This window comes from Prionailurus viverrinus, chromosome B2 (assembly GCF_022837055.1).
Source record: "Prionailurus viverrinus isolate Anna chromosome B2, UM_Priviv_1.0, whole genome shotgun sequence".
Taxonomy (NCBI): Eukaryota; Metazoa; Chordata; class Mammalia; order Carnivora; family Felidae; genus Prionailurus; species Prionailurus viverrinus.
In genome coordinates, this window is record NC_062565.1 from 54056908 (window position 1) to 54081567 (window position 24660).

Consider the following 24660-nt stretch of genomic DNA (forward strand, 5'->3'; position numbering starts at 1 on the left):
GGGGCAGAGACAGAGGGAGACACAGAATCTGAAGCAGGCTCCAAACTGTCAGCACAGAGCCTGATGCAAGGCTTGCACCCACAAACCACGAGATCATGACCTGAGCTGAAGTTGGATGCTAAATGGACTAAGCCACCCAGGTGCCCCCAGGCCCTCAGGTGACACTTACATGTGGTCAGTTAGAGATTCAATGGCCTATAAACAGAGAAGACAGCCATCTTTGCTGAGATCAATGTAACAAGACTAGAAAGAGGTGGGATTTGTGAAACTAGAGAAATAAGAAAGCTTTGTGGGAAAAGCTCAAGGATAAAGGTAGGAGACCTTGTCACAAGGTACAGGAAGCATGTAAGTCTTAGACAAATAAATCCCTGAAGAAGGTGACTGCAATGAGCTCATTCCTCCCTGTTCCCAAACATGATCTGCCTTTTCCACCACTGTTTATAACACTCATCCTTCACAGATGAACATCAACTCCTATAAACATCAACCCCTGCTCTGACCTCACAGCAATATCCTTCAGCACTTTGACAATTAATCTAAGTAGGTTGCTGAGCAGCTCAAGTCAGCTACTGCCATTTACTGTGCTGCCTTTAAGGACATTACTTAACCTTAATTTTGAATTCTTCATTCTATAAAAGAAGAACTGTCAATTTTGCCTATTCATACAGTTGTCAGGATAATCAAAAGCCACAATGTTTCTAAAATCCTTTTTCTAATTCCAAAGCAATACACAAACCTAAGATACTCCTTTTTTTTATGTTCAACTCCTGATCGGAGGCAAGATGTAACAGGACTCTGAGATTTTATTTGGTAGGCACTCAAGCAGCGGCTGGCTGAGCCACCTCCACAGAACCCCTGCGCCTGGAGGAGCATTCTAGGTCAGCATAGGATGGCAACGATTTAAAGGGGAGGTAGGTCGGTCACCTATACTAAGAATGATAAATTTCATAGGACCAGGGAAGTTAAAGTCAGAGGCCTGCACTAAGTCGAAGTTTAATAAAAGTTCAGAGAACCATACACTATTCTACTTGGAAGCTAACTTAAAAGTCATCAACCTCAATCCTGCAGACAAATGACCAAGAGAAAGAGTGGAATCAATAGGGAAGATATGAAAAAGATCCTGAAGGATTAAATAAAAGGAATGCTAGCTAATCAGTCATTTCTGAGCTGTAATGCTAATAAAAGGGGTTGAGGGCTCTCATTTGCATTTGATTCTCCAACAAAAAAAGTAGAGTCTGGGGCGCCTGGGTGGCTCAGTTGGTTGAGCGTCCGACTCCAGTTCAGGTCCTGATCTCACAGTTCGTGAGTTCAAGCCCCACGTCAGGGGGGGCTCTGACAGCTCAGAGCCTTGAGCCTGCTTTGGATTCTGTGTCTCCCTCTCTCTCTGTTCCTTCCCTGCTCACACTCTGTCTCTGTCTCTCTCAAAAATAAATAAAGATTAAAAAATATTAAAAAAAAAAAGTAGAGTCCAATGCAAGATAAATAGTTCTAACCAAGGTAATTAAGCAAACAGAATCAAACACCTCAAAAGGTGACAGGAAGAATGTCTTAAGAGAAGTTACCTAAGCTGTCGGTTCTGACACTTTGTAAGCCCCAGAATGAAGAGTCTTTTTCTGGACTGCAGGAAAATAAGACATCAAACTCTTCAGACAATGACTATCCCATTCAGTTTTCACCCCAAAAGATGTAACGCTTTGGTAAGTACTTCCACATCACAATTATTTAACAGATCTAACTGGCAGGTTTGCACCTTCTTTTCACATATATTTACCATTGAAGTTTCAAAAATCTTCAAAAATATTCCAATTAGAAAGGTAAAATCCTTGGCATGAGGATAATACAAGGCGGGGGGGGGGGGGGAAGAAGGTCTGTGTAGCACTTAGGAAACAGACTTTGATTTTAAGAATTTCCAATATTGAAAAAATTTTAAGGCTTACAAGAAGCCAAATTATACAAAAAAAAAAAAAAAACACCTAGAAAACATGAAGCAAAGCAAGAGGCTGCATTAGTAAACACGGAACAGCTAACTCGTTTCTTTTCGCGCTGACATGAACTATATGCTTTCTTTTCGAAAGGTAACCACTGAAAACTGTAAATATTAAGGGATGACATAATATTGGCAAGGTGTGGTGATGTATGTAAACAAAAACATCTTCAGCAAATTCAGCAGCTAAGGCCCAAAATGATCATGCACACTGACCCTCATAAAACTTGATTCTATCACTGTGTCAATGATCTCTGCTGACCTTGCCAAGACTGTTTATCATCACATACCCCATTTATGTCCGGAGTTTGCGTAAAAAGACAAAGTTAGAAGTAGCTTAAAGAAAAAGCCATCAAATTCCAACTAGTAACATGTAGAGGCTGTTTTGGGTAACACATGTCTCAAGCAAGTAAATAAATTTTACTTACATTTAAATGTAAGTAAATATACATTTTGCGCTTATGTTTACGTTTTAAAGACAAGTGAAACCCCAGAGAAATAACTCATCTGAAGCTAAATATCAGTGTTAGGAATAAAGATCTCAACTTCCTGCCAGATGGTATCATACTGAAATTCCTATGACATGCTGCCCAAATGGTTTCTGATTTTAGATGGGAGCTGAGGAACAACTCATGTAACAGAGACAAAATATTTGGGTGATTTCCTCCGTGCTACCCATCCCAACACACACACACACACACACACACACACACACACACAAACTTAAAGCAAGTATATGAGTGTTCCTATGCATGAAAACCGATAGAGAACTAGAACTGACTTTTCCAAACTTCTCAATTAGCAAGCCAGCTAATACAACTGTATTGTATTCTGTCTACATTTGTCATGAGGCTATTGTCTTCTCATGACTATTTTCTGATTCAATTTTGCCTACAAGTTTCCAAAAGCTATTCCACAGGAAAAGTCAAGAGATGTGAACTACAGAACTTCAGAAGATGTGCATTCTCTTTCAATGAAGCTTTTTTAAGTCTTCCGACGACAACAAAAATGTATAGGGGTTTAAAGTGTGATCAAAGAATGTGGAAATCACAGAAAATAAAAATCACAATAACCAAACCTAAGATTACAGACAATAAAACGCACCAAGAACTCTCCAACTTCCACACAAGCTAATATGAAAATAATTTAAAACAGACAAATTACAGAACCTCCCTCGGATTATAAGCACCAGGAGTACTTATTTTACACCTGCAACTCAGACTCTGCGTTTCACTTACCTCATTTCCATCTGTGCCCCTGGAAGCAGAGAACACAATAGTACAGAGGGAATGACATCTCTTTTTTCCAAAGTGAAAATTGTTTATTTCATGAGGGCAGAATCTCTCAGTGTTATGCTTTTCTTGAACACTGCTATAATTTTTTGATGGGTCTTCAGAAAGCCCACTTTTTTCAGAAGATCTCTCTGTACCATAGTGAATGGAACTTAAGCTGGCTGCCTTTCGTAAAGAGAAAACCTCAGTTTTCCTTTGGAATGTTATTTCTCTCCTGTTGACAGCATCTAAATGTTCCTTCCTCTTTGCACAATATGGAGTGCTGTTCTTTTCTGGAATCCTTTCGTCCAGATCACTAACTTTTACTTCTGTTTCACTGTCATCAGCAGGAGAGGTGTCCACATGGTAAGACCGAATGCTCACAGTACTCGGCACAAGTTTCTGTTTATCATCAACTACAACTTCTGTCCCCTCTTGCCGAATACCACTTTCCGGTGTGAGGTTTGGGGCGGCAGATCCCTCCAGCACCAGTCCCCTGAGTGAAAAAGCAGGCTGTTCTCTTGAGAGCTGAACGCTGCTCTCCCTCTTGTCTTCATTGTCCTGGCTTGGCTCTACTGAGTCTGTGTCACCTACAGTTGTCTTGACTGGTTTTCTCCTGAAATATTTTCTTCTGGGAGAGTATTTTTCAGGGCTCAAAGGAGTTTTGGCAGGATCTAAATACTGTTCTTCTTTCTCAGCTCTTACACATCTGCAGACATTCCCCATTTGATTTGCAGGAAATCACAGTTCCACAGATTCACTCATTTCAAAATCCAGGGCTTACCTCGATCTTCCGCATTAAGTCTGAAAGTCCCACTCTGACCTCTAATTCCTCAGACTTTGTGACCATCCTCTTCAGCATGAAGCCATTTTGCTTATGAGAAAAACACATGCAAGAAATGCCATGGCATCTTGCCCAGCTGGGTCCCTGTGTCTCATTAGACACCGTGGCTTATTTCTGGCCACCAATCCTTTTAGACAAACATTAGTGTTCACGGTAAAATTACAATGCTGCTGAGCTTTCAAGGCAAACCTCAGCTTTATCACACGAGAAGACTCTGACCCTCACTCTAACTTTCGATTTTCAGAAAAGCAGTTACGCTACCAAAGTTTGCATTAACCTTTGAAACTACTGGTGGTTCAACAAATCTGAGAGCAAACAAAAAGCAAATACAGGAGTAATTTAACAAAATGTCTTTCAAATTTAGTTTCAGAGAGTCTCTACCATATAATTTTTTTCTTAAGAAAAAACAACTAATTTTGGTACTTGCCAAAAAAAAAACAAAGGCTCAAAAATCTATGTAAATTATACTCAAACTTTTTAAAAACATCAGCCATTAAAAAAAAACCAACAGGATGATTCAATAGCTGAAGGAGAGATAATAAATGCTAAATTCCTAAAAATATCAATTAAAATTATTTCTAAAATCTTATAAAATAGTTTCTAATATTTTTCATATTACATTTTCATATGACACCAATTTCCAAGCCATTTTCCTTATGTGATCATTAGTATTTTCACATAAGCAAATTGATAAATTTTATGATTTAAAGCATAAAATGCTTAGCCAAAAGAAACACATCAATGTGTTTCTTTTACATGAAGGAAGGCAGTTAAACTTCATATATAACTTTTGTAATTGTACCCTAGTTAAATATTATGCAATTTTACTAGGGTCTTGCTGTAAAAATAGTAAATCAGTATGGAGCCTGATTATCTAAGGTGTGCATATTTCTAAAACTGAGTCACAGATGTGGTAAAAAGAAAATTAGTATGGCATGACTGGACTTACACGTAAGCAGATTATCATTTGACTCATTAGAAAAAAAAAATAATTGCCATTCTCTAGGTAGACTGATCAGAAGACGGAACTCATTATACTTTTCTAAATAAGAATATCCAATTAAATAGTCAAGTTAGCAATGTTACTGATACTTGTCAATAGGCCTGTGTGATGAGGCTTTCCTTAATGATTCAAAGAGATAATGAAACAATCTCCAATGGCAAAACTGAGTATCCTAGGAGACAAACCGGCAAAAATAAAGGCTCAGATGTGGGTTTATTTTTAATTTGATTTTCAATGTCTTCATTGGCAATGGAACACTATTCACGAGAATTTAAAAGTATAATGGCTAGAGTCTGTACTGGCAAGATAAAGGCACAACTAACCAGTGATGTGCATCCCATCCGCCATTCCTTCTAGCCCTGCCAGTCTGAGCAACTGCCCCCTCTCCCAGAAATGGCCCAACTTTAGTCTCTGCCTGGAAGCTAGCATTCGTCCTGCAAAGTCTAGCTCTAATATCAGTAAAAATTTCCCTTACTCTCTAACACCTTGCTGATCCTACCACAACACTCCCTCCTCTGCATCCCCATTTTTATTTATATTGCATTGGACTCGTCACCAATAGATTTATGAACATTGTCCCAACAGATAGAACAACATACTTCATTATCTTAGTATCTCTGAATCTAGCATATGGTAACTATTGATAGAGGATTACTGTGTTGATAATGCTTATCTTCAGAGAGCCTGACTGGAAAAGAGATTCAACTTGTGATACTGGTAATAAATATATTTTTAATAACGAATTGATCTTTTAAAGTTACTTCCCTTATTTATGCAAAGTATAGAGACAAAACAAACAAAAACAACCAAAACTCACTTGGAGTGAGGATGATCACCACTGCTATAAATAGCCTTTTATCTTGGCATAATCAGAGAATCATTCTAATCTTAAATTATCAAAGTACTATGAAAAGTTCTTTCATTCAAATAAGAAGAAATATTTTTATTTTACCAAAACATTGTTGCATTCCACTTTAAACAGATCTGGGTCTAATTTTTAAATATTGGTGATAATTTAATTTAATATGCTGTAGTTCAGGTCCTAAAATACACTGGAACTCATAATACATGCCACAGGACCATTAGGATTATATTAGAAGTACTTCTGTGGCTGGTCTTCCTTTTTCTCCCAATGACAAAATGCAGAGTTTCTTAATACAGAATTCTTTTTTAAAAAGTTTATTTATTTATTTTTGAGAGAGAGACAGAGAGTGAGCATGTGGGAGCACAAGCAAGGGAGGGCCAGAGAGAAGGGGAGAGAGGGAATCCCAAGCAGGCTCTGTGCTGTCAGTGCAGAGCCCGATGCAGGGCTCGAACCCACAAACCGTGAGATCATGACCTGAGCTGAAATCGAGTTGGACACTTAACCAACTGAGTCACCCAGGCTCCCCAGTATATAATTCTTTTTTGAATGACATTTTGCTTTATATCTCTTCAAACTTAAGGGTCTATATAGACTGATTCTAATTCCCAACCATTTTCTCACATTTTGGTCTGACATTTTCTGGTTTCTGCTCCCAGTCGCTTGGGAATGTTTTCTCCAAGGTCTCCAAAGTCTTCCTTCTAGACAAAACTATGGCTTAGTCTTCATTTTCTTATTTCATACTGCTCATCATTCCTTTATAATTGAAACTCTTTTCCCCTGGCTTCAGCAATACTAGATTTTCAAGTTGCTTTCATCTGTCTCTCCAAATGTTCCTTTTCTGTTTCCCCAGATGGAACTTCTTCCTCCTGCATCCCAAATCATGGGCCTTCCCTAAACTTCTGTCCTTAGCTCTTCATGTATTCAAGAGGATTCTCTCAAATCCTCTGGAGATCCCTCTCTCCAACACTTTTATACTGATAACTCCAAGTGTGTCACCTGTAGCCAACTTCCCAAACTGCTCAGTGCACAGATGCACAGGACGCCCGCCACACCATCAAACCCACCCGGGAGGTCATTCATTCTCCCCTGACCATCACTCTGTTTCTCTCAGTCATCTACTGGTTTCTTGTTTGTTTTATCTGTCAGGCGCAACGGTTCAGAGTCAGCCTTAATCCCTCTCCTTCGTTCTCTGTGCTCTGTTGCTAAGCCCATTCCTTTCTTCTTTCAAAATGCCATCCCTTGGATTCAATTTTCATCCCCATCTGAGTCCTGACCTTTATCACTCTACTCTGAGATCACCACCTCGGCTTCTTAGCTTTTGTCTCCCTAACTACAGACTCTACTCATTTCAATTTATTTCATGAAGAATTGATAGATTTAGTTTCCTCAAACATTATTTTTCAGGTTCAGAAGGGTTAAGTGATGCACCCAATGTAATCAACTGCCATAAGTAAGAGTTAATGGTGACACTTAGCGCTGCCTCCCACCACAGTCTGGGTGGCTTTCTACTGCCTCACAGCGCTCTTACTCTGACATTCAAATTCCAGCCACAGCCTGTTTCCCAACTGTGTCGGTAATGATGGGATTGGCTCCCTGCTCCAACAGGCATTTTGTCTTCCCATGTGGGGTTCCTGCAGTCTCTACCCTACTAAAAGTTGTGGGACCTGATCCACTGAGGACTAATTAAAGGATCCCCAGGGGCACCTGGGTGGCTCAGTCAGTTAAGTGTCCGACTTCAGCTCAGGTCAAGATCTCACAGTTTGTGAGTTCGAACCCTGTGTTGGGCTCTGTGCTGACAGCTCAGAGCCTAGAGCCTGCTTCAGATTCTGTGTCTCCCTCTCTCTCTGCCCTTCCCTTGCTTGTACTCTCTCTCCCTCAAAAATAAACATTTAAAATAATTTAAAAAATAATAATTAAAGGATCACTGAGAATGCTGAGGAACTACATATGAAATGTGCTTTTCGGCCAGTTCTACTTAGCCTTTACCCAATTCTAGAAACAAGGTCTTGGCTCTGGGCCCAAATCCTTGCTGTGGTTTAGTGCTCAGTCCCCTAATCCCCTAAGGCAGGAGTGCTCTAATAATTGGGACCCTTAGATCGTTAGGGTCTTGCCTCCAGTTCCTGCTACTGGATCACCCTGACAGCAATACCTCCACACTGTGGGAACATTCACCTGTATTAGCTACCCTGTAGTCAGGCTGGTGACACCTAGTCACCTGGGTCTTCTCCAATTTCCTACCGCTGTAATTTTGTTCACCTGCCTGTTCAGGTGCTGGGACTACCTAGACTCTAATTCCTATAGCTCTCCATACCTGTCACATTTATCCTGCTCCCAAATGAGCCCCAGGTACACTATTTCCCACTATTCCCTTACAAATCTTAAAATCCAATAAAACTTGCACAAATTAAGAAATAAGTATTATTCCTCCTGTGATTTGGTTCCAAATCCCAGCTCCTTCCTGAAGCTGGCAAGCTACCTTTTCCTCCTTTAAGGTCCAACTGAACAGCAGTCATTCAGTATGACTTGCCACATGCCTACTATGGGTCAGGCTGTGGGCTGCACAGAGAATATGCATCAGCAGGAAAATGGTTCATAAACTAAAGCAAGTTCCAGAGTTAGGATTCACCTTAAATCAAATAAAGATGTTTTTTGTTTGTTTGTTTTCAAAAAAAAAAAAAAAAAAACTAAAAAATCAAAATAAGCCCTCAACGAGCACAGATTTTTTATATAAATCATAGTTAACAAATCTGCACTGACTCTCCTCAAATCCAATTTGAGAAAGTACAGGTCTACACAAAATACAGATTCTTCTAATTCAGGAGATACCGTTATGAGAATTATACTGCCATCTAGTGTCTATCAACAGGAAAAAGGAGTTTGCACAGCTGAGAAACCATTATACCAATAAAAACCATTCTAAGGATTGAATCATAAAATTTTTATGTATCTAAATCAAGTAATACTATCCAATAAATAAAAGAAATGAGTCTGCATTCCATAAAAAGAATCTGTGTCTTCCAACACTGAGACTGAAACCGCTTAAAAGTAGAAGTTAAAATCAAAATGGCTGCATTAATGCTTCAGGGAGGTTCAATTTTAAACTAAGTAACCTTTTTCCTCTCTTCCGTAAACCTCCCTTCCTCCCTTCTTAGCCTTTTGCTTCAGGAACCCAGAGCCACCTAGAAAACATGATGAACTTGGCTAGTAGTAGGTACACAATTCCTGTGGAAACCAGCTGGATCCTGTATTTCCCTATAAAATCCTGGAGCCCCTTCCTCCAGGTGGGCTTGTATTTTGAGGGCCTGAGCCTGCTGCAGTCTTCTTTGCCCAGCAAAGCAACAAAGCTATTGTTTCTCTTAAAGCTATTGTTCCTCTTTATATCCAAACTCTTGTCTTCACCATACATATTTGGGCTCCAGAGCATAGAGGCCAGTTTTCCACAACAGGATTACAAGCATCTTAGAATATTTAAGCTCATCAATACCAGGAGACAGGGTGCAAGGTTCACAGGCAGTATGTTACTTGAAAGGAAAAATTCAAATGTACTTTTTAAGAAGCCTGAAATTTATTTTCTTCCATAGGATGTAAGTGCATAATTTATTCTTCATATGAACCACTTGAAAATCAGCAATGAGAGGCTAAAAGAAATGATAACTAAGAAAAATTAAGCTTACCTGAAAGTGCAAAATTATTGTCCATATTAATCCCAAAGTCAACTTGGGATTTCCATCTGTTATGTCATCATTTCTAATATTCACTAATTTCACCTGTGTTATATGGAAAGAAGAAATAAAGAAAACTTTTTCAAACCAGCACATAAGTTATACTTACCTACATAAAATCAATTCTAAATTACACAAAGAAAAAAATTGAGTGATCTAAACACAAGTAAATCCTCAAAATATTGTCTTACTCCCTTATCTCTACTCACTTTAGATTGCAAATTATAGAGTCACCACAAAGGGAAAAAAAAGGGCGTTACTCTGTTTTTTCTTCTAGAACAAGTATTATAAGTAATCACTTTCCAATTGAAAAATACTACTGAAGTTGGGAATTCTTAAATACTTGAGATTTTAATATTAGACACAATTTTATCACTTGAAAATAAGCTTTATTTTGCTGTAACCATTAAGATACTGTTCTGAACCATAAAATAGTTTAACAACTTTCTCATACTTCTGTCACAAAGTGGGAAAAAAATTAAAAAAAAAACTAGCATCTTTTTTCCATTTATCTACCATAAATTGTTACCAAGATAAATAAATATGTAAGTCACTGGATATTTGGAAGGCTGCTCAAATATGAAAAATAAAAATAAAAACAAACAATAATACTTAAAGCTTATTAAGTATCAAATTATGCATTTTCAGGTAAACAAATATAGTAATGATACCTATCATTTATATCCTGGATAAAAATAATTAAATATCATGAATCAAACACAATAATAACTAACATCTCACTTCCTGGACAAAACACTGACAAAAACACTTCAGACAAGGAAACATAATCAACCATCAGTCCTTATGAAAACTTCCACTAGAATTAATAATAAGGTAAACAGGAGTGCCTGGGCGGCTCAGTTGGTTAAGCATCTGCCTCTTGATCTCAACTCAGGTCATGATCTCACAGTTTGAATTCAAGCCTCTCATTCTGCTCTGCGCTGATGGTGCGGAGCCTGCTTGGGATTCTGTCTCTCCTCTATGACCCCCACCCCCCACTTGTACTCTCTCGCTCTTTCCAAATAAATAAACCTCAAAAATATTTTTTAAAAAAGAATAATAAGGTAAATAAAAGTAACATTTAACATATTTAAGCACGCAGTGTTTATCTGAGTTTAAATAAATCACTGTAATGTTAATAAACTAAATAAATGAATTAAAAAATGGTGTTTACCTCTCCCCATTTTCCTCCCTTCCTTTTTTCCTTATTCCATTAACAAGCTAAATTGCTGCCACCTCTGATTTCTCATTGTTCGCAGTAATTTTCCATTCCCCTGATTTTCTTTCTTTCCTTTTCTCTACTATTTGAAAAATTACCAATATTTTGGCTTATACCACTATAATACCACAATGCCACCAAATCAAGATCATATCCAATATGGTTTTCATTCTTTAACCATGACTCCTTCTAAAACCTCAAGTTAGTTGGAGGTTGTTGTTTTATTTTTAACTCCTGTTAATTACCCAATATTATCTATTTATAAAAAAAAATATCGTCATACCACTAAGTATTAAAAATGCTTACACTAAGTTTTTTGAAAGTAGTCCATCAACTATTTTTTATAAAAATAATTTTATGGGGCGCCTGGGTGGCACAGTCGGTTAAGCGTCCGACTTCAGCCACGTCACAATCTCGCGGTCCGTGAGTTCGAGCCCCGCGTCAGGCTCTGGGCTGATGGCTCAGAGCCTGGAGCCTGTTTCCGATTCTGTGTCTCCCTCTCTCTCTGCCCCTCCCCCGTTCATGCTCTGTCTCTCTCTGTCCCAAAAATAAATAAATGTTGAAAAAAAAAATTTTTTTTAAATAATTTTATATACTAAGTATAAATAATAAAGTATTGCCCCACTACTAAGAACTTTTCATAGGCATTCTTAACATTCTCTTGCTACTAAAAGGTCATTAACTTCCTAGGCAAAGCATTCCAATTCTAACAGAAGGAAAATCAGTAGCTCTTATTCAGATGGAAATGCAGCCACTTATAATTCCTGTGGGCTTACACCTACTATTAACTTCCTTTTCTTTGGAGCAAATGTTTGAACATATTTTTAAATATTTGTCTCTCAAAAGCACAAAATTAAACATTATAATTGACAAATGTAACCGTTTCATCCCCTGACATGTTCCTATCTAGATGTACTCCATCACATATGTTTATATGATTATAGTCTTTGAAAAACATCATACCTGGCGTCTTTTCAAATAGTCAAGTGCAATTTGTACATTCTGTAGTCTGTGAAAACGCATCCGACCTTTTTCTCTGGGCTAAGAATAGAAAAATGCAGGGTATAAAAAACACTATAGTTTCTGATACCACTGACCATGCTAAATACACTTATGATGTATACTCTATAAATATACTTTATGCTCATCTTAACATATCAAAACAGGATTTAATATTTGGGTAAACCCATTAGATTTTTTAAATTAAAATTAAATTAAATTACATTAAATACTTTTAATTGTTTTGTATTATTTGAAATTGAATTTAAACAAATAGGGATTTCTCCAAATGTTTTATTTAAACATATGCTTTATTCCATTTTGCTTTATTTAAACAAAAGGAAAAGAAAAAATGCCACAGAACATACAGACTTTTTATAGTCATTATACTACAATTCTAGCCTACAGTTTATTAGCTTTGGATGCACAGAAAGAATTAAATACCATTCCCCATTTTGCCTTCTTAATAAAGTCTATTGTCAAGCGGGTTTTTATAATTATATATGTATGGCATGTTAATGAAAATGAGGTAAAGTAGCATGCAGTTAGTATAAAAATCACCAAGAAGGAGAAAGATGGAGTCTTACTTAGCCATGATAGAGGAAGAGAAAAAAGCAATTAAAGCCATATATTTCCTCTTTATTTTATTTTAGCTTTTTCACAAAATCAGTTGGACTCTAATAGTTTTACTGCTTAGGGATGGACATGACTGTTTATGATCTCAGGAAAACTGGCAATCCATAATTCTTTTCGTTGGTGCCGTTTTCCTTGAGAAATGTAACAAGTTAGCAGACGGAAAACATAAGGAGATAGAGCTGAGAAGATGCTTAACAAAAATACAAAGAATGGAGTTGAAATTTTTCACATAAAATCTCCCAAAAGGAAGAAAAGAAAAAAAACACTGACAGCTTAGCTTCTCAAATATGAATATTGAGAGCCAAGGCACCATAATGAAAAGACAGCAGAGTACAGAACGGAAAAATAGGTTCTATATAAACAGGTAGAAATAATGTTGGTAAATTCACCCAATGGATCCAAAAAAAAAAGCACAATTTCCAAATCAGGGGCACTTGGGATGTAGATGACAAAAGAAGCATTATCTGTCTTGCAAAGGTGGGCTGAAGTCAACTAAGTGTCATGAAGATGAAACAGTTCTATAGGTTCTACCAGGAATCCAGATTTTAAAACTTTCCCCCCTTCTAAATAAAAATAAGACATAGAAAATACATAAATAATGTCCATCAAATACCTATTGTCAGTATGATTTAAAGCATAAACTTAAATAGGAAATAAATTTCCATAAGTCCCTTCAAATAAAGCAATAGTTGCCACATTTGAAATATAAATTCCAGAAGTGAAACAAATTTGCATAAAAATTAGCAGGCTAGTTGTCAAGATTTCCACATTTATATAAAATGCATGTAAAATTCTTTAGCTAAAATGGCATCATATAATTCAATCACATATGTTCAATTACCATGCACTGCACAGTAACGTCTAAATAAATTTAAAGAGAAAATACTTCCTTTGTCCAATTTTTTTGGTACACACACATCTACCTCACTATGGGTTTTGGTCCCTTCTATAATTTTCTAAAAAGGAGCCCGAACCCATGGGTTACTTCTCTATCACGTTAGCGCTCACCGCACTGTAAAGGCTAGGTTAGTCGAGTTATGGGGGCCGACACCTACCCCCTTATCCTCATCCTCCACATCCTCATGCTGTTCATATTCGCATGCTTCTGTTGCACTCACCAATCGTAAGGTCTTCAAAAAATCTCGCTCCCTTGGCTAATGAATATAACAGACACAAGATAGGACAGCAAAGACACAAGACAGACCAGAAATGAAAAGAAGAGCATGAACAGAACATAATGAAGGAGAACAAGTAACCAAGAAGGGGAAGTAATGTTCACAAAAAAGGAAATGACACCTGTGGAATGGGTTAGACCATTTTCCAGAAAGCAATGTTTATTTCCTTGCTATTTGTGAGTCTTTTAATATGTGGTTATATTATGCATCCAACCTCTGCTAAGCAAAAAAACCCAAAGGTAAAAAAAGAAGCAAGAACAAAAATAGTAGTTTTATTATAGAACTGATTACATAAGCAAAGTAGTCAAAGGGCTTCAATCTCCCAAATTCACATCACTTGAAGTCTGAAAATGATCAGGAATCTAACCAGAACTCTTTTTGCAGGCAGAATTCACAGCTCTAAAGGCGAATGTTGCAAAAATCTGAACAGTCTCTACCAACAACACACTGGTCCTTACGTAGACAGCATTACGTGTTCTTCAAACTAAATTAGGAAATTTAAAACTTACCAAGGTATCTCCCGAAAGAACCTCTAAAAGAGAGATTAAATTGTGTCCATCCCTTAAGTCTTCATAGAGATCATTCACATGTTTTCGAACCTACACAAAGAAAAGCAATTTAACTTTTGGGTCTAGAACGTAGATCATCTTTAACACTAAAACAAGAACAAGGACAAGTAGGAAACATTCCTCATACAGTGTTCATTCTTGCAGCAATATTTTCACTTTGATTTTCTCATTACTTAAAAACTAAATTTGAATTTAAAAAAAACTAAAAAAAAAGTAAATTTCATATTAGTAATTCCTAAAGACAAACAAAATTGTTATCTTTTTAACATACTAGAGTTACTATAAATAAGCTTGGACAACTACATAGGGTTACAATTTTTTAAATACAGGCAATGGCAATAACCTTATTCATGATTCCCGATATAACAGCCAGAGCCACCTTAGCAAGACAAGCAAGTTTTCACCCCTCCCCCTAACCCGAGCTGGTCTTTCCTCCTATTCTTTGTGCCACTAGATACAGAAGGCCAGATATGCACGTTCCACACTTTAAAATTCCAGAAATATAAGCTTGGTGAAGGGCCCATGAGACTATAGTCTTACTATTTTTGAAATTTCCTTAGTCTCTATATATTTTTCAAAAAAATTTTTAATTCACGTATGTCAAGTTAGAAGACCTCTGCCCAAACCATCCTGTGCACAACATAAATCTTCTTGTGACAGGGGGTTTTTATAACCACATTAACACTAGCACAAAGTTAACACCTAATCTATAATAGCTTCTTCCTCCATTCCACAGGCCTGATTTAAGCTTGTGACTTTAGAGCACAAAACACCAAAGATTTCCCAAAAGCTTTGTTCAGTCTGCCAAGTAGGGATATCTCCTGTAAATACTTGGCCTGCTCTAAGGTTTGTGCTAGAGAGACAAATGTCAAAGCAGGCTATTAAGATGGCTGTTCCACAGCGGGTTGGCATGTTTCCATTTTCTCACCTTTTAGTGATTCCAGGCTGCATTACTTTGTGTTGATCTCATTAAAAGAGTCAAGGAAGTGGCCCAGAGGCAGAGACCAGAATCCCACCTACATCACACATAGGGCACAAGCCCTATATGCTTGCCAGTTGGTGTGGTAAACTCTCAAAGGTTTTGTACATATAAGTCAAACTTCTTTGCATTTCCAAAATGTCAAGTGAATATACAGCACAAAATAATAACAAGATCTAAACTATGATCAAAACTATCTGAATGCATAACAAGCAAGGGCTAAAGTAAACTGGAAACAAACTTTTGATGGTTAAGTTTTTCATCCTAAAAAACTTCAAATACTATTACATTTTATTATCTTAGTTGACTACATACATATTTTCCAGTTTATCTGTGTCAGAAAATACTTTTTATTTTTTTTATTTTTTTTTAAATTTTTTTTTCAACGTTCATCTACTTTTGGGACAGAGAGAGACAGAGCATGAACGGGGGAGGGGCAGAGAGAGAGGGAGACACAGAATCGGAAACAGGCTCCAGGCTCTGAGCCATCAGCCCAGAGCCCGACGCGGGGCTCGAACTCACGGACCGCGAGATCGTGACCTGGCTGAAGTCGGACGCCCAACCGACTGCGCCACCCAGGCGCCCCGAAAATACTTTTTATTAATGAAGAAAAATTCCCTTGTTTCATATTAAACTTACTAATTCCTATGTGTTTTTGCCTAAATCACAGAACTTTTCAATATTTGATTACCTATCTAGGGATCATTAGCTCAAATAATGTAAGTATTAAACTTAGGCTCAACAGCTCTAAATAACTGCTAATATCAATAGTACCTATAAAATGTCCAGTAACACTGAAAGTGAGTCAAATTACGTTAAAACAAGTGTCCCCATCTTCACAGACTGACATTTTATTTTGATTTCCTAATTCCTGATAAATATCAGCTGAATCTTTGGTGTCACAAGATAACGATACAACAGTAAAATATAGTTTAAAAAATGTTTCAGTTTCCTAAAAAAAAAGAGCATAACATATTTTAGGCAGTTCTAATTTAGAAAATCTGTAAATATCCAAAAAAGTTATAAAGTAATTATCCCTTCCATTTGGGATACCATTAAATGACAATCCCCTCAAGTTCTCAATTATATTTCAGAGATGAATCAATTTTCAAGAATATTTTCAGGAACACATCTACCACACGCATGACACATATGCATGCAAATAAGCAACCTAGAGAAATGAGTACTAATACTTTTCTTTTTTTTAATTTTTTTAAGTTTATTTAATTCTTTTGAGAGAGAGAGAATCCCAAGCAGACTCCACAATGGCAGCAGTGCCTGACGCACGAAACATGACATCATGACCTGAGCCAAAACCAAGAGTCGAAAGCTCAACTGACAGTCACCCAGCACCCTTAATGCTTACTTTTCTACTCACTCATTGGAGCACTGTAAGAATTCCTTTAGTCCCATTCCAAACTATGAATTTAATTTACAAGACTAAGGACCTACTTAAAAACCAGGCAGAAGAGTTACGCTTATCAATTTCTGCACATCAATGCCATCTAGATCTAAGTACTTCCCTGTGCATCTCCAGTGTAACGAGAAGGCAGCCTAACTCTAAAAGAGCCTGAACCTAAAAGAGATCACATTTATATAAATAATACTATGTAGTTCCTGATCCTGGCTTAATCTCTCAAAATAAATGACTTTATTGTACAGGTCTGACATTCTCAGCACACGATCAGGATGTGGCCTGCCATGACAGGAACTAACACATAGTGCTGAGAATTCCATGCTCTCTGGTCCACTGGACCCGCCCACGCACTGCCAAAGCCACATTTCAATCCACATCCACTTCCTTTGTCATTCTCACTCTCAGACAGTTAAAGATGAAGTGTGATTCTGAACACTTATTTCATAGGAAGGCAATTTCACAACTTGCTTTTTGCCAAATCAAACTAAACCTTCTTTCTGACATCAGGGACAATTTCCAAAATCAGGCGCCATTTTTCATCATCATATATATGCCAACAGTAAAGAAAAATTAAGTTAGATATGTGTAGAGAAGGATAATAATAATATGATGCCATGCAAAACCAAGTTAGGAAAAAAGAAAACATGTAATAAGGGAAAAAAGAATGAGGAAACCTGCATTTTAGTCTTGCTTCTGCCACGGGTCTCATGAACTAGCACCAGCTGCCTATCCTCTCTAGGCCTCAATTTTCTCATCTTCAAAATAAAACTTTGCACACAGGCCTCTAGTCTAAACCAGAGAACAAAAATTCTGTGATCTGAAAATGGTACAATGGAAAGCTGTCCTTAAGTCTTATGGCTTAACTTCTTAAGAATTTTAGGAGAGAATACAGAAATACACTAATTTAATTTCTGTAATACTTGAAAAAATCCTGAGGCTATACTGCCTATTTTTCCTGCCTCAAGTGATTATTCTGAAGGTTCACATAAATACTACATATAAAAAATGCCACACAACTGCAAGAGATACCATTATCATCATCTTTATCTTGCTATGTCAAGCAAATGTTACCATTATTAACAATAATAAATACAGGGACAGTTGGCTGGCTCATTCAGAAGAGCATAGGACTCGATCTCGGGGTTGTATGTTCAAGTCCTACCTTGGGTGTACATATTACTTAAAAATAAAATCTTAAGAAAAAAAGGAGTTATAATAATAATAGTAATAATAATAATAGTAATAATAATAAATGCAAATACATACACAATGAACTATTCCTAGGCACCTGAGGTTGTCTGTGTTCAAGTGCTTGTATTTGCTCATTTTTCTGACCACCAAAGAATGGGATGAAAGAAAATGTTAATCAACTATTAAAAGTCAGCAAATCTGCATTATGGGGAATGAGTGGTTGTGGATGAAATGAGTGGAAATAATTGGGCTTCTCTAGAAATAGCTCATCTAGTGACCAATTTATAAAGAAAAAAAGGAATTAAATAGTTAAACTGACACAGAAAAGCTTTTTATTTTGTCCTAAGCCTGAGTCATAGACATTTGGCCTGGTAACTTTCCTTCACAGATGACTATACTAACTGCCAGCAGTCTTAACCTTCTGCTTCAATTTTTAATAAAACGTTCTTTCTTCTCATTTTGGAAATTTTCCCCCGTGGGGCAAAAGAACTGTCTGAATAAATCGTGCTACGGGAAGTGATGAGCAAAGTGAAAGCAGTCTGAGATACTCTGGGATTAAATTATATAACTTGAATTACATAATAAGGATGAAGCATCATTTTCTGTATTTCATACAATTCTAGAATTTGCAGTGCTTTTTAAAAGGTGCGCACTGCATTGCATCTGCAGTTCGCCCCTAGAGGGCACTAATCCTTTGCTTAAGAAGAGTATCCTAAGGAAGGAAAATAAAGTACAAAATGGTGGGGAGGGCACACCAGGAGAGAGATTATAAACAAGGTGATAGTGATGATGACATAAGCAATACTGCAATTCATTTTTAAGATATATATGTATATATTCTGCCAGATTTACATCATCTAAATGGCTTAAATGACCAAAAACCCCACTCTGAAAATTTGTTAACTTTTGATTGTTTGGTTTGTTGTTGCCTAAGTCAAATACAACTTTGAAGATAAGATCATCATCTAGCTGTTCATTTAAATACATTTAAAACTGCCTTTTTTAAAAGTCTGATTTTGTAGTGGTTCTTGTTAATCTAGGAAAATTCCACAATGTTACTTCCCACATTTAAACTTAAAGTTACCATGTAGCTGCAGTTCGGTTCAGGTCACTAAATCTTTACTGAGCGTCCATTACATGCCCGGGTGTCATTTAACTTGTAAGGGTACAAAGATGAATAATAAGAGAGTGCCGCCTCTCGAAGCCTTCAGACTGAGGTGACAGAAATGGAGAAAAGAGCTTAATGTTCCAAGAGGAGGGAAGAGCAAGAACAAAGACAACCAGGCAAACATGCACACAACTGTGTTGTGAGCTCCGAGGAAGGAAAGCAGCCTGTGAAATGAGTGAAAGGAGAGGCAGAAGGTGAGGTGGGGAAAGGTGGGCTGGGAGACCCGGCGTGACAGCTTTGCATGCCACTTTGGGAAGAAGCTCAGACCTTTCCTGAGCAAAGAGAACCACAGAAGGCTCTTAAGCAGAACAAGGACTCAGTATCTCTGACCAATATAAAAGCTTCCTTGTAAAGTATTATCTTGAGCAAAAAATAAAGTAAAATAAAGTATTATCTTAAACCCTAATCACAGATAAAGCTATTGAGGGTCAAATCTATACACAATAACGAGGAAAGGTCTCTCAGAAAAAAGCAGAGGGAGCCTTCTATCAGTAAATCTTGGGTAAAATGCACACATCCCAGCACAGCAAGGGGCCCAACAGCAGCCACAAGAAGCATCCAAAGTCCTCTCTTAAAGAAGTCCTACATCCAAAGGATACAGTATTCTGGAAAACAACTAGCTATCTTTAGGAAGGAACATAAATAATAAAAGAAGGCTTGTCCCAAATAAGATCGCCTCACAGCCTACTAATTGAGTGAAGAGAAGAGGGACAGTCAGCTTCAGTGAAAACTATGAATTAAAATGTTTTTCAATGCAATTTTTTTTTACTTCAAACCAATACACTCATGAAAAATAAGCTACCACATTCTCTTGGGAGAGATCCTTAGAAATTCTAGTTCAAAAAATAAAAATAGGGAAGAGGAGCAAACATAAAATTAAATTAATCTATTAATATATTACCTTACTAACTAGTGATAAGTAACTAATGTTTTTAAAATACACAGATATGTTTTAAAACAATATATATTCTTGGGTAATTATGAGACAGGAAAACCAAAGGGACCCCATGAAAGAAAGAGATGGCTTTTTTTTTCCTTTGCTTCTTTTCATGCTTCTGTTCTTGCTAAGACCCTACATGCCCCTCTTACACACGCTTTAATGTATATCCTCCTAATAAAGGACAAGGAGTTAATGATTTCTTTGGAGTCTTCCAACCAATAGATAACATCTAAGGAGTGACCAGGTAGGTTGCCATGAGTGTTCTCCAAGACCACTGACTCCAAACACCTTGATGTCAAGACCCCTGGCTCCAGAGCATTAGTGACTTATGGAGGACACTTGAGCACTCATCCTAGTTGGACAAGTTCCTGGATGCCTGAGAGAACATGTACACCAGACCACCGACCTCAGTTAAACACTCCAGACCCCCTCCCCCTGGGGTGTCTGGCCAGCTCAGGCATTGGAACATGCCACTCTTGATTTCTGGGTTGTAGGTTTGAGCCCTGCATTGGGTATAGAGATTACTCAAAAATAAAATCTTTAAAAAACAAAAACTCCAGACCCCTAAGCAAAGATGAGACTCATGCTCCTTTTCCTGAGTCTCCTAGACACCATTGTCTGTAGCTGCTCTATGTCGTCAATAAACTCGGCTCTTCTTTCCTGTCAGCTCACGGCTCTTGGTTTTTTTTTTTTAATTTTTTTAAATGTTTATTTATTTAAAAAAAATTTTTTTTAACGTTTATTTATTTTTGAGACAGAGAGAGACAGAGCACGAACGGGGGAGAGTCAGAGAGAGGGAGACACAGAATCTGAAACAGGCTCCAAGCTCTGAGCAGTCAGCACAGAGCCCGACGCGGGGCTCAAACTCACGGACCGCAAAATCATGACCTGAGCCGAAGTCGGCCGCTTAACCGACTGAGCCATCCAGGCGCCCCTAATGTTTATTTATTTGTGTGTGTGTGTGTGTGAGAGAGAGAGAGAGAGAGAGAGAGAGAGAGAGAGAGACAGACAGACAGACAGACAGCGGGGGAGGGGCAGAGAGAGACGGAGACACAGAATCCGAAGCAGGCTCCAGGCTCTGAGCTGTCAGCACAGAGCCTGACGTGGGGCTTGAACTCACAAACCGTGAGATCATGACCTCAGCTGAAGTCAGACACTTAACCTACTGAGCCACCAGGTGCCCCAACATGGCTCTTGTTTGATTTCCATCCTGTGAGAAGCCAAAGATCCTCTTGGCTGGTCCCGCAGGGACCCCTCTGGGTCCTCGGACCAGCCTGCCTGCATCAGTTAGTTGCTTTATCTGAACAGTTTTCTTTCCTCCAGTACTATTTCTTCAAGAATCGTGAAAGAATAAAAGCTACAGTTTACATTCTACTTAAATTACTATAAATTCTAAATTGGTGCGAGCAAGTATAATGGGGAAATATCCTTGTCTGCTATAATAAAAGGGGTGTCATGCTTTTTTTTTAGTAAATATATTAGGTCAGCATTAAGGCCATACTTAATTCATATTCTTTACTGTTTTATAAAACTATAAAGATATTTATCATAAATCTTAAGGTATTAATGAATAAAATAAGGAAGCGTTTAAAACAAATCAATGTTGGGGCGCCTGGGTGGCGCAGTCGGTTGAGCGTCCGACTTCAGCCAGGTCACGATCTCGCGGTCCGGGAGTTCGAGCCCCGCGTCAGGCTCTGGGCTGATGGCTCAGAGCCTGGAGCCTGTTTCCGATTCTGTGTCTCCCTCTCTCTCTGCCCCTCCCCCGTTCATGCTCTGTCTCTCTCTGTCCCAAAAATAAATTAAAAATGTTGAAAAAAATAAAAAAAAAAACAAATCAATGTTGATCCTGGGCAGTACAAATAATCTGTCTTCTTTATGTTGGAGCCAGTAAGTTCTTTGACAAAGAAGATTTCTCTTTTAAACTTTCAGGTTTATAATCTATAATCAATTTAAAAAACAAAAGCAAAAAGGTCTTCTCTAGTCTTTCACTAAAAGGTAGAACATTAGATGGTTAAATAAAATAAAAGCATTTATTTTACTAATAAACACTTTTTTTTTTCTTTTCTTTTTTTTTTTTTTGAACGTTTATTTATTTTTGGGACAGAGAGAGACAGAGCGTGAACGGGGGAGGGGCAGAGAGAGAGGGAGACACAGAATCGGAAACAGGCTCCAGGCTCTGAGCCATCAGCCCAGAGCCCGACGCGGGGCTCGAACTCACGGACCGCGAGATCGTGACCTGGCTGAAGTCGGACGCTTAACCGACTGCGCCACCCAGGCGCCCCAGTAAACACTTTTAAGATTTGGGAACAGTTTAGTCTTCACCTACATATTTTTTATATTCTCTTTTGCACAGTTTCACTATTATCATAGGAATCTTTTCAAAAGGCTCCTTCAATTTTTAAAATTTTGCAAGCATGCAACTATTTTCCATAAAAATCTGTTTTGGGTTTGGGATAGTTGGTTCTGGTTTGGTTTAGTTTGGGTTTGAATCCTCTACATTTCCTTCCAGTTCTTCCCTCTAAGGGAAGATGGGGGAAAATTTATTTTTGTGTGTATTTCCCCATCAGCCTGCAGATCTTTGATCACTTGCAGAGTTGTATAGTTCTTGTGCTGAGCAATTACAAATAATGTCACTGAAAGAGAAAAATGAATTCAAAAATCAATTACTCTACTTACTTTTTTGCATCTGTCCACTGTTTTATTTGGAGTTAATTTTTATTAAAGATGTGGGCTAGACAACCTCTGTACTATAATGTCAGACCAATGAACACTGATTTATAAAGAAACCAGCATTATCCATTCCACGTAGTCTTTAAATGGAGTAGGGAAAGGAAGGATGGGGTGCACTATTTTAGCTGAGATTTAAAGGATGTTTCTGTCCAGTATTCTGTCACCAAGGGTAAAATCTAATGATGTTTGGCAGGAGGATATGGATATCACCTTTTAGAAGTTTTTCAAGTATCCTCCTAGCTCATTACTTACATATATCTTTCTTTAAACCATTTATGACTTGAAAAAAAATCACGGTAAAAGCTATTCTATCAAGAGCAGCTCTCAATAATAACATAAGTTAAAGAGAAGGAACCAATCACTAGCATTTTTGTTTTAAACTCTACACTCAACACAGGACTTGGACTCACAAATCCCAGATCAAGAGTTGCTTGCTCTACCAACTGAGCCAGCCAGACACCCCTCATCACTGGCATTTTTATACTCACCTCTTTCTGGTTCACATTCTCACAATTTGGGCAAAAGAAACAAAAGGCTGGCCAAAGTGGGGAGGGCTATAATCACAATACTTCTAATGAATAATTAATAAGCTAGTCAATGAGACTAAATTTTTTTTCATTAAAAACTAAATTTTGATGTAAATGTGTGACAACAATAATAGTTTAATAAGACAAATCATGAAAGCTGAGCAGAATACTATTATAATAGCTAGGTACTACATGAGTTCATATGTGCCAACTCCTAAAAAACATAACTAGACATAAATTAAGCCTATTTAACCTAGATGGTCTGTAACTACAGCATCAAAGTCCTACCCTTCACCACCAACATTTTGTAAGATTCCACTGTATTTTCAAATTCTAGTTTCAAATGAAAAAGTATGAAACAGAATTGTGCATATTTTTTCAGTAAAAATCATGTAAATTCTTTTAAATTGTTAATTCCTTTTATTTAAATTACAGTCATGACCAAAATTTACAACTAGTTCACAAAATGTGCATTTCCTCAATAAATCCCCACTTAAGGACTCTGGGAAGGTTACACCGGTATCATAAGTCAGGATCAGATTAGTTACTAGAAAATGGTGATGCATTCAGGTAAATATATTCAGTTCCCATATGAAAATGAAGACAGCTCCTGGAATACAGAAACCTATCAGTCATTCGCCCCTTAACGCCAAGTCACTTCATCTGACTGATTTTCTTCTTAACACCCATTATCAATTTCAGAGAAACCTTATATGGTTGATGATTAGATGGCATAACTTTTTTGGGAGGAGGGGGGTGGGCGGAGAGTCTGAAGGAAGCACTGCAGTGCAGGGCATGGTAGGATTCCAGAGTAAGAGCTTTTAACACTAAGAAGGCAGCAGGAGAACTCTGGGTAGCTGGTGAGTGGGGACAGAAGAGTCCAAGAAAGAGATATAGAAAAGTGACAAATAAAAATGTCAGCTACTTCACAATTCTGATTAAAGCGCTTGTTATGGCACCTGCTTACTGAATGCTTTTGAGTTGAATTATCTCCTTTGGGGCATTTGTCAGATGCCCTATAGAGTGTCAATGGCTGACATGTTACACAATAATTCAACAATTAAGTAGATACTTGTCCCCAAAAAAGAACTGTCCTCTCTCTTTGTGGCACCATTTAAAATACCTTTTACAACTGGACCACTTTCTTACACCATACACAAAAATAAACTCAAAATGGATTTAAGGACTTAAATGTGAGATACTGAAACCATAAAAATTCAAGAAGAAAGCACAGCCAGTAATTTTTCTGACACTGGCCATAGTAACATTTTTCTAGATCTGTCTCCTCAGGCAGGAGAAAGAAAAGTGAAAATAAACTATTGACACTACATCAAAATAAAAAGCTTCTGCACAGCAAATGAAAGCATCAACAAAACTCAAAGGCAAGCTACTAAATGGCTGAAGATATCTGCAAATGGTAT

General features: G+C 37.6%; 1 protein-coding gene across 22 annotated transcripts in view; it reads right to left on the reverse strand.

Annotated features, from left to right (window-relative positions):
* DST (dystonin) overlaps positions 1-24660 on the reverse strand; it is a 372684-nt gene that overhangs the window by 214678 nt on the left and 133346 nt on the right. For 13 of the 22 annotated variants that reach the window (XM_047859452.1, XM_047859460.1, XM_047859447.1 and 10 more), the window contains 3 exons: positions 14228-14317; positions 11872-11949; positions 9642-9734 (listed from right to left, as the gene is read on the reverse strand). In XM_047859452.1, coding sequence (XP_047715408.1) covers positions 9642-9734; positions 11872-11949; positions 14228-14317 — 261 coding nt within the window. Of the gene's footprint in view, positions 1-3222; positions 4322-9641; positions 9735-11871; positions 11950-14227; positions 14318-24660 lie in introns of those variants that run through there. The other 9 variants (XM_047859436.1, XM_047859434.1, XM_047859439.1 and 6 more) reach the window with 3 other exon arrangements.